Source organism: Peromyscus leucopus, chromosome 19 (assembly GCF_004664715.2).
Source record: "Peromyscus leucopus breed LL Stock chromosome 19, UCI_PerLeu_2.1, whole genome shotgun sequence".
NCBI classification, from domain to species: domain Eukaryota; kingdom Metazoa; phylum Chordata; class Mammalia; order Rodentia; family Cricetidae; genus Peromyscus; species Peromyscus leucopus.
In genome coordinates this window covers 81756360-81766945 of record NC_051079.1, presented here as the reverse complement: position 1 = coordinate 81766945, position 10586 = coordinate 81756360, and the positions used below count along the sequence as shown (strand labels likewise).

At 48.0% G+C, this 10586-nt stretch overlaps 1 protein-coding gene across 1 annotated transcript in view; it reads right to left on the bottom strand.

Annotated features, from left to right (window-relative positions):
- Positions 1-256: 256 nt before the first annotated feature.
- Adamts16 (ADAM metallopeptidase with thrombospondin type 1 motif 16) overlaps positions 257-10586 on the bottom strand; it is a 113958-nt gene continuing 103628 nt past the window's right edge. The window contains 3 exon segments of the mRNA XM_028873676.2: positions 257-2178; positions 3248-3395; positions 9956-10180. Of these exon segments, the coding sequence (XP_028729509.2) occupies positions 2063-2178; positions 3248-3395; positions 9956-10180 (489 nt within the window). The 3' untranslated portion in view covers positions 257-2062.

Below are 10586 nucleotides of genomic sequence, written 5' to 3'. Positions count from 1 at the left end.
TCCAAGCAAAGCAGACTGCTGGTAAGTGGGCCAGTCATGGGGAGCTGACGTTCCCACAGTGGGTTAGGTGATGAGTCCCTGTGGGAAGTGGTCTGCCTCAGCCTTAGGAACAGCAATGGCTTCCTGTGGGCTCCAGGTAGGTCTGGATACCTCTGAACCAGAGGGAGTGCTGTGGTGGTTATTCTGATGGGCTAACTTGGCCAAGGCCTGTGATGGCCAAATAAATGCGAGACAACATGCTCTGTGAAAAGTGCTTTCTAGACATGACTAACGTTTTTATTATTATTAGCGTTTAAAGGATGATTATGCTCCAGCATGTGAGTGGACCTTAGCAGACCAGCTGAGGGACCCTACAGAAAAGGGTGGGCCAACACTGGAAATGTAGCTTTGTTGATGGAGGACTTGCTGAACACCAAGAAAGCTATGGTTCCATTCCTAGCACATCATAAGCCAGGCACGGTAGCACACCCCGATAATCCAAGCACTTGATGCATGGAGGCAGGGGGATCAGAAGTGCATGGTCATCCTTGGCTACATAGTGGATTAAAACCCAGCCTGAATGAAAGTTGTACCCGAGTTTGTAGCCTGATGTCTTTTGGGATTCGTGTTCAAAATGGCAATGCCAACTCTCTTATTTCCAGACTGCAGGCTTCCACTACAGACCTCAAGGTGACTGAGCTCTGTAATCAGTGGCTAGTCCCTAGAATGACCTCTCTTCTCTCTATAGTGTCTGTGGGCTCTGCTTCTCAGGACAGCCCCACATAGAGCCAGCAAGGATTGCTGCATAGGCGCTACTGCTCAGCACAAAGCCTCCGCCACCTTCACCTGCCCATCTCTCCTGCAGCTCTATCCTCTCATCTGTGACGGGGCTGGATAACTTTCCATGATGTTCTAAAACCCTCTTCAACACTGCTTTCCTGGTATCTTCTGCCAGCCCTTCACCTCAGAAGTAAACCTCGGGACAAACCATGATGCGATTCCAAAGCATACCATACAATATAAAATTTATTATAAAATTTCAGCAAATATAAATATCTAGGAGCCTATTTGGAAGGCCCTAGGTGGGGAGATCAGAAAGAAGCACCAATAATGACAGGGAGAGGTATGGGGGTAGAATGGAGGGTGGCCACGAGGCCTTTCATTTGAAGGTCATTGGCCTTTGCTCTCAGCTCAGAAGCAATCAAACCTATGGAATGTATTTTAAAACCATTCAACACAGAAACCACAGCCTAGGGCTCAACACTACCAGCACATCAGCCACTTGACTGACATCTGTTACTGGGGATCCTGCCTTTCCAGGGACACCTAGATATTAGTGTCACCTGTACTTCTGATCCCCCCTTTAAAACAGAACAGAACATCACTGAGAAATGGGTTGAGTTAAGAACTCACTGTAAATAACTGAGAAAGAAAACAAAGGATCAAAGTTGCTCCTCCAGCCCAGGGTTTGGAAGTACAGAAAGCACCTTAGTGGGAATTTTGGTTTTCCATTTCCAAGTATGCGAATCCTAAGTCAGAGTCCCCAGCAAGTACCAGCTCCTGGAGCCACTGGGGTAGGAGCGAGCTATCTCCCAGGTGCCCTTCAGTGTTCACAGAACTTTCATGATGATAGTGGGGTCTCCGAGGTAGGAGGGAGGCCAGTGTGCTGGATGGCAGATGCTGTGCACATTTTTCTGATTACTTGCCCTTCTCTGTTTAGAAATACATCCAGCATTTGCTAAATTATGCCTGTCTTCGGCATGTGGTTTGGCTGAATGGACACATGGGGGAAAGTTGCTTCCTGCGAACTATAGCACAGGCCCTCCTGTCCGTGTGCAGGAGGTCAACCAGCAGGACCCTACTTTCCCACCTAACTGGAGAACAGAACGTGTCTTTGTGGGTGCAGTATGTGTTCCAATACTCGGAAACACATGGGTGCACTTTGGGTCAAAATCCCAACTGTCCTTCTTCTTCCAGCTCCCATCTTCTCAGATGCATCCCGATGCATACTGCAGAGCTCTCCGGTCTGGCCCCTCTCCGCCGTCCTCCGGGGCATCTTCTGTCTGCTGGGACTGGTCCCAGCTTACAAGTTGGACTAGGAGCAGGTGTTGCAGCACTGCTTACTGTAGAACCTGTGGCTGCACATGCTGTGCTGAGGAACCAGATAGCACCAGTGGAAGAGGTCTTTGCAGAAGGTGTCTAGAAACAAGCACACTGCGCGTTAGCTCGAGGCTCCTAGGAGCAGCACTGGACTCTGTTGGCTGTCTCTGTTGCACAAAGAAAAGTGAATTTGTGAAGGTCGAGGAGGAGCTCCCCTCCAGGCTGGTTGTTGTGGGAATGAGAGATGTCCCCAATAGACTGTTTTGTCTGAACTCTGGGTCCCCAGTTGTTGTTGCTGTGGAACGTTTGGGAGTTGAGATTGACTGGAAAATGGGGACCATAAGGGGCAGGTCTTGAAGTTGCATAGCCTGGCCCTCACTTCCTTTCCCTTCTCTGCTTTCTGACGGTGGATACAATGTGACCAGCTACCTCACACTCCTGCCACCATCTCCCTGACCCCCACCACCAGGACTGTATTCCTTGGAACTATAAGCCAAAGAAAATCGCTAAGTCCATAAAGACGCTGTCTGTCAGGCATTTGGTGTAAACAGGGTCTGCAGGGCGTTGTTTTCATAAAACCCTCCCTACAAAACTGGGGTCTTCTGGTGCTAAATACACTGGCGCAGCTCCCTGTCCAGGAAGGATGCACAAAACATGGATACTGGATGCCAAATGCCTAATTCCCATGGTGGGTCCAGCCACCACCCTTACTCCCAGGCAATCTGGCCTAAGATCCAGCCCAGGCAGCCAGGGCATCAGGCTCGGCGATTGCCTAAGGCACCTGATGAATACACAAGGATGGCTTTTAGAGTCTAGCCAAGGAGTAAGGAGGTTTTGTGTATTTCAAGGGGACTTTTGTTAAAATTGTCTTTCTGAATACCATATAGCATATAGAAAGAGGTAAGCCTATGCTTTTGAAAGGACAGACACATCACAAATGGCCCTGTCCCTTCTGGGGTGGGACAAGAGTGGCAGGGAGAGCATCGTGACAATTTCATTGTAAAGTAGAGGAGGTGAGAAGAAGAAAAAGACTATTACAGACACAAGGCCCCAGCTCCAGGGTGCTCCAGCCAGCACCCCATCTCCCGGGACCTTCTAAGGGACTTCTCCAGAAGTTTGACACCACCACCTGGAACTCCAGGTCCAGCAAAGGGGCTCTGGCACTCACCTCTCTTCGCCGCAATAGGGCAGAAATGGGTGTTGCAGGCCAAGGAGGTCTCCGGTTTCTGGTGCAGAATGCAATCCGAGGCTGGCTGTCCCCCCAGCAAACACTGCACGGTCCTGCTCTGCACACCACCCCCACAGCTGGCTGTGCACTGTGAAGGCAAAGCAGACCCGTCACACGCTGCCAGGATGTGAGCACAAGCTTATCCACTGGCAGGTCCGCCTATCAGAGGGCCGTGTCATACACCAGAGTGACAGGAATGGGGACGAAGACTCCTGAAGTAGGTGACGTGTGGCTCTCTACCAGAGCACCACAAACCGGCCCACGATATGGCTACCCCATGATGAGGACCAAGAGAAGACAGCCTTGGTCTGTCAGGATGCGCTCAGGTGGGGATTTGATACTGCAGCCTTGACTAAGGTTTCCTGGGATCAGCATGTCGAGGCATAACACACTTGCTAAAGGCATCAGGGTATTGCACAAGAGCACAGGTGTCTGGGTTCACCTAGGAGCTCCTCAAATTATAGACAGTGTGAAAAATGAGAATACTCAGATCCTGTCTCCAGGGAAGTGATCACAGGTTACTCTTATGTTTAGAAAAAAAATCAGGGAAGCTTTCCCCCCATGTCATTATGGTTTCTGTTGAAGGTATTTGAGAGAACGAAATTGCTGATTGACACTGAGGCCAGTGCCAGGTACTGTCTCGCCTGTGTGGGGCTTTGTCTTGAACCAGGTCTTACCATGCCCATGGAGCCAGAACTCTATTGACCCATCCCCTACTCTCATTTACCCTGCAGGAAGCCACATTCAGGATTAACTGCAGATATGAACCTCTGTCTAGAATGTTCTTGGATGAGTCACTGATGGTCCGATGGACCCAGGGAGTTAGTGCCTGCAGGAGGCTACACCAGGTTGCTTTCTCGTGGCATGAGGGCACAGTGTCTTTTGGGACAAGATGGCACCTTCATTGAGACGCCTGGGGAGCCTCAGAGGTGTTAAGGCCAGACCCTTTTGGACCCCAGCCTGCCAGCCAGGAGCTCCTTGAGTTAGGGCATCCTGTCTCAGCACTCTAGGCAGAAGTAACGCAGGGAGAATGGACAGAGAGAGCTAAATAGACCTGTTTACTAGCTGTCAAGGTGCACACTCCATGAAAACTACGTAGGAGCCATCTGACATCAGCCATGTGCAAAAATGTAAGGATGAGCCGCTAGACTGACAGAGGAACTTTAATGGGCCTGTGGAGACTAATCTGCCCAAGAAAGAAAACAGCACAAGTCTAGAATGAATTGTTTAAGTCCTGTTTACGCAAGATTGGTGGTTCAAGTATGTCAAGAATGTGGGCAATTAAAGGGACACCTGGAAGAAGATGAGGTCAGTTCTCAGTTGGGACGTCCCCGTGTGTGGCAGACAAACTGACCAGTTGTTTACCTGGCAGGAATCATTCTGTGAGAAATTGGGACACGCATGACTCATTGGTGTTTCTCGCACACACTTTCAAGGCCGAGTCCCACCACAGGGACCTGGAGCATCAGGCAAGGACCAACTCACTCACCCAAAATAGCATGCCAGTGTCAGCCAACTGGATACTGAACTTGTCCTTACTGCCTGCCACCCTCAGAGCATCCAGAGTGATCTCAGATTCCCTGAGTCTATTGTCACGCCAAATTAATCACCTTCCCATCTCCAGTGAGGAGAGAAATTGGACACACAGAGTGCTGGGAATCTGAAGCTGAAGGAATCGCTTTTGCTCATGTCTTCCTCTTCCGGGAAAGCATGGTCGGGCCTGGAGCCCGTGTCTGGAACATTTCCTAGAATTGTACTCCTTTATTTCAAGATCAGAATTAGTGAAAGTCACCCACAGCTCAGTTTCCACTTGCAACCATGGCAACCAGAACAAACAACGCAGTGGGCAGATACACGTTTTGTTTCTGAATCGCTAGGATCAGATGGGTCAGCAGATGTTCCCCACTGTGCATCATACTTTCGACACTGCAAAAGCTCAGCTCAGCCTTTCATTCCTTGCGTTGTGCATGTCAGGCCCCCCACTCAGCTCACAGGCTGTTGAGAGCTCTTGGGATGCGGGCGAATGGGACCAAGCCTGCAATGGGCCTGGTCTCACTGGGGACGTCTGCAGCCATTTCTGTCCACCTGCCTCTCATCCTTTAAATAGAACCTGTTCCTGTTCAGCTGAGGATTCTACTCAGGGTGACAGTGAGATGTATCTAACCTTATGACACAGCTACATAGCATCTTCTACAAGGCTCACCCTTGTGAACTGCTCAACTGAACTTCCAAAAAATAGTTACAAAAATCTTCTCATGTTTTGTATATATTTATGATTCTGAGTTGGACTGTATTCACAGCTGTCCTCTGCTAGCTGAGGGCCACAGATTGGACACAGTTCACAGTTTCGAAACCATTCATGTGCGGTTTGGTGTGCTTTGCCATGGATTTTTTTTTAATGAACACATATCAATCACTCATCACTCCTGTACCAGGCAATGTTCTAGGTACTCGATACTCGGTGATGAAGACAGGTGACTCAGCGCCTGGCCTCAGGGTACTTGAAGAAGCCGCTGGCCAGAGTGTGGTCCTAAGCCAGGCAGTGTCAGCAGCTGTGGAAGCTCAGGCCCTCAGTAGTGCCAGCTCCGGCACCCTCACTCCCCCCAGGCTTCCCACCCCTCCCTGCTTCAGGCTTGGCACCATCCCTGGTGATTCAGAAACTCTGGTTTAGATAGTCTGAGACTGCCTCATGAGAAAAAAAGGCATATTTATGTAAGAAACAGTCTCTCAAATTCCCAACATTTGCATTTCTCCACATTACACAGGAAGAAAAAAGATACTTGGCTCAAAACTTTGGAAATGTTTTGAATTGATAAAGATTGCAATATACAAAGAGATGAAAAGAAAATATGAAGGTTAAAAATGTGTATTCTTTTTCTTTCCAAGACAGGGAAGGATGGAAATTGTTTATCAATTACGCAAAGCCAGTGGCTTCAAACTCAGCTGAGTGTTTAGGATTTTTATCACAGAGTTCTTGTTGGGTCCTCCATTTACAAACAGACAAGAGGCATCTGGAGCCCTCAAGAGCAGGCAGTTTGAGGGCTGGAAGACAGGGAGACAGCAGAGGCCAGGAGAAGACCCTGAGGTGGCAGGAGCCAGGAGAAGACAGGGGGAGAACAGGGGCCAGAAGGCTCAGTTGGCTGTTTGCTGTGGACAAGTCAATGTCAGCAGCTTTGAAAGAAAGAATGTTCAATATAGAGTCTAGAACCTCAAAGCTTGGCCATCTTCCTGCAGTTTCTCAGGACTTCTGCTGAGCAATCTGCTTGTGGTGCAGACAGCCTGCTGCTTTGTAACCTTGTTCTATACCAGCTCAGCTGATCCCACACAGCCACCTGCTGCAGACACCTATACAAACCTCTTGGTCTGGTGGTTTCATGCTGGACCTGTGGCTCTCACATTAGAACCACTTGGAGAACTCAATACAGCAGATCACTACCCAAGAACTCTTTGAAAGATTTTGCCCAGTTCTGGAGATTGGATGTGACAAGGAGCCACCATCTGTGTCCAGGAAGATGGTCCTTTCTAGGGTCCAGCAAGTGTGGTCCTCTTGTGGTTCCAGGATGGAATTAACTTCTCCAGTCTGAGAACACTGCAGATGTGCTTATATCTACTTATATCTCGACAGACTAACTGAAGACATTTGCTGACCACTTTTTACCCAAAACTGTCTCCCTTTCTGCTTCTCAGACTTCAGAATGCCTCTGGATCAGAAGTGATCCTGATGTTTGAGAGATCAACAATTTACACACGATAGGTACTAGATGCTGTAAGTGGCAAGAAGGATTTACTCAATCAGTGAGGACACTAAACAGGTGCAACACAAATAATAGTGTCTGCTTTGAGAACTTTTGGATGTAATGAAAGCAAGCCTGCCTCTTTGTAACATTGGTCTTTCTGGAACCTGGTAGTTGCTAATCCCCCAGGAAGAATTGGTGTTTAGCTGATGGATTCCATTGAATTCATAGGACCACAGAGATGGAGACCATGGGCTTCATACAGTGCAAAGCTCAGCCCTCAAATACAAAGGACAATAGATAGATACAGAAGTACACACACCCAAGTGCTGGGGACCAAGGGTTCCATTCTGCTACCTCTCTTCTTTAGAACCTCTGTTGAGAAGGACCATTAAGTCTGTCACTTAATGTAGTATCTTCCTTTCCAAATCCAGAGCATTTCCCATGGCCATGAAGATGACAGGCCAATGTTCTTCAGAATGGGCTTGCACAAGCTTCAGTGGCCTTACTCATAACAACTTCTGATATAATTAAGGATGGGGTTGTGCAAAGTCACTCAGTGTAGATTGTGAATTATCCATCAATTGCTCTAAGATGGTTCTTATTTTTGCATGCTCCCTTAGAGCTTTGGGAGATGAGAGCAGATGAGTGACTGCATTGCGTGTACAGGGCAGCATCCAGCTGTAATCTTCCTGCATCTGTCTGTACTTGGTGCATGCTCCTCTCTCTCTCTCTCTCTCTCTCTCTCTCTCTCTCTCTCTCTGCAGTTGTTATAACATCTCAGTCATAGCTGTCATCTGTGACACAGCTGCTGACCCCTCACAGTCAATGTCCTCCCCAAATAACCTGGACTGTCCTAGTGAAGTGGCCCTGCCCTGCCAACATTTGACACACTCATCTCTGACATGTGAAGTGAGAAGGGTCCAACAGGTGATCACATTGAAGCTGTTCCCAGACCTCACAGCATGGGAACCAGTAGATCCTCAGTACACATGACTGAAATGATTTAGGCCAACCTTATACCATGGTGCACCATGAAATGAGAAGATAAACAAAGCTATTTGAGTCTGAAGAGAACCCAGACAGCAAATCACCACAGTGTCCTTTAACTGGGACAAGAATAAGCCTGTCTGCAGTGGAAAGTCAGCCATGCACAGACCATCCATTACTACCTGAAAAATTTTCAGCCCGAAAAATTTCCACAGTTTATGTGCAGGGTCAAGGGTACAGATGCTTAAGGCAAATATACCCCATGAGTTATTGCTTGCTCTATAAAGGTTATAATAGTAAATCAACAAGAGAATCTCAGTGGATATAAACTATAGTCAGTTGATACAAATGACCCATTAGACAGATTAGGCATTTCAGACCTACTGAAGCTATTGAAGAGGTATGCTAAGTTTTAGGTTTGGGTTCAAGAAAAGTATTGTTAAAGCTTTACATGTTCCAAGAGAAGAGACCCAGACTGGAGAGAGTTGGTCACTGCTGACATGGACCATCTGGGTTGGTCAGCTCCACGAGTCACTTGGGTCACATGACCACAAGCCCTGTCTAGTTTTAGGGCTTTGACTAAGCATCTATTCCTACAGTCATTTCCTCCCCAGCACAAAGTATGAATACTGACACTGCTTTGCTTGTAGCGAGCAGTGGTTTGCCTAGCTCTTAAATCCTTATAAACTTACCTACATCAAAATAGATACTAGCCTTTTGAACTAGGTAGGTGATCATCAGATTGAGATGTACTGATTAACTGCAGCCATTTGTTCAAGTTTAACTGTGAAACATCCTCACAGGATTGTGAGACATCTTTATAGGATCAGGTGCTTTAACATTGGGTCTTCAGCAGGTGGCACTGTTTTTGGAGGCTGTGAACGTTTTGAGAGGTAGGACCTGGCTAAAGGAAGTGGGGCATGGGTCCATGGGGTGGGGTCTTGAGATGTGTGCCTTTCTCTGGCTACTAGAACAGAGAGGCATGAGAGGACTATGCTGAGCAGGTGGCGGGAGGTATCAGTTGCATGCACGCCTCAGCAGTTCTAGGGTCTGAGTTCACCCAATCTGGCAGCACTAATACCAAGCAGTAAGAAAGGAGGCAGGACATAGATGAGTGACGGATATCCAGAAACCAGGGCCTGAGAAACAGAAGCCCACAGGACTAAGCTGCTGGGAAGTCAAGCAGAAACAAGACAAGGAAGGAAGGCAAGGCAAAACGATCACAGTAGAGGTGAGGCAGTGGGTAAGGAGAAGAGTGTGAGGATACCAAAAGCCCCTAGAGCAGTAGTTCTCAACCTGTGGGTTGTGCCCCCTTTAGGGTCCAAACATCCTTTTGCAGAGGGTGCCTAAGACCATTTGCATATCATACATTTACATTACAGTTCACAACAATAGCAAAAATATTGTTATGAAGTAGTAATGACAATAATTTTATGGTTGGGGGTCACAACACTATGAGGAACTGTATTAGGGAGTCACAGCATTAGGAAGGTTAAGAACCACTGTGCTAGAGAGACCCTGTATACCCTCAGCCAAGGCTGCTGCTCCAAGGGCCCAGGCATGACATGAAAATCCCCATCTCACTTTCATAGCTACTTGGTTAGCTATAAACTAACCACTGCTGATTTATTATAGATCTCATAGTTTTTCCATTCACGCCCATCTCTGGGGAATCCCTGCCCAGGTTTTACCAAGAGTATTACATTTCCTTACACTTGATGGCATAAACATTTGCAATGATACACAAGGGTCCAATAATGTTCAGCAACATGTGGAGTCCGTCTTCAGCTTGCCACACCCACCCTTGAGGGGCCACCCACATGTGAGAGAGGAAGGCCAGGGAGCCTCAGTGAGCTTCAGGGAATATACTCCAACGGAATGCTGCCCTCCCAATGTAAGCCAGCCACCAGCATCCATGTCTTACCTGAGACCAGGGTGAGGCAAACCAGCTGCCTCTTGGGGGACCTGCAGCAGCGTACGGAGGGTGCTTGGGACAGGGAAACAGGCCACAGGCACGTTCCAGTTCCAGGTCCGGCTTTGGCAGATGCAAGCACTTCTTGGAGGCCAGCTCTCGGTACTTTCCAGAGACGTACTTCTCAGCGCACCTGAGAACTCTCTGCTGTGTACCCCTCTCACATGTCGCAGAGCACTGTGAGGAAGAGGGCAAAGAAGGGCCTTGGAGAGAACTCAGTGGCCCATGTGTTCCCTGATGATACCAACTTTAACTGATATAGATATAGACACGTCTTGGCTTGGGGCTGGGCATTGACAAAAGGCATTTGTAATATCCAACATTAAAGTCAGTAAGGAGGATTTGAGGTTGGGTACTGTGGCACAGTAACTCCCAGCACGTGTGGCACTGAAGCCGGAGGATGGCAAACTTAAGACCCCATCTCAGAACAAAACCAGAAACAATAGATCATAGAAGCATGGAATTATGGGCAATAAATAGGGGCAGTGCAGACAGAAACCACATGGGGCTGATTCTGAGGACACGTTTACTGAGAAATTTAAATGTTGGGCTGTCACTGATCACATTAGAAAAATGTTATGAA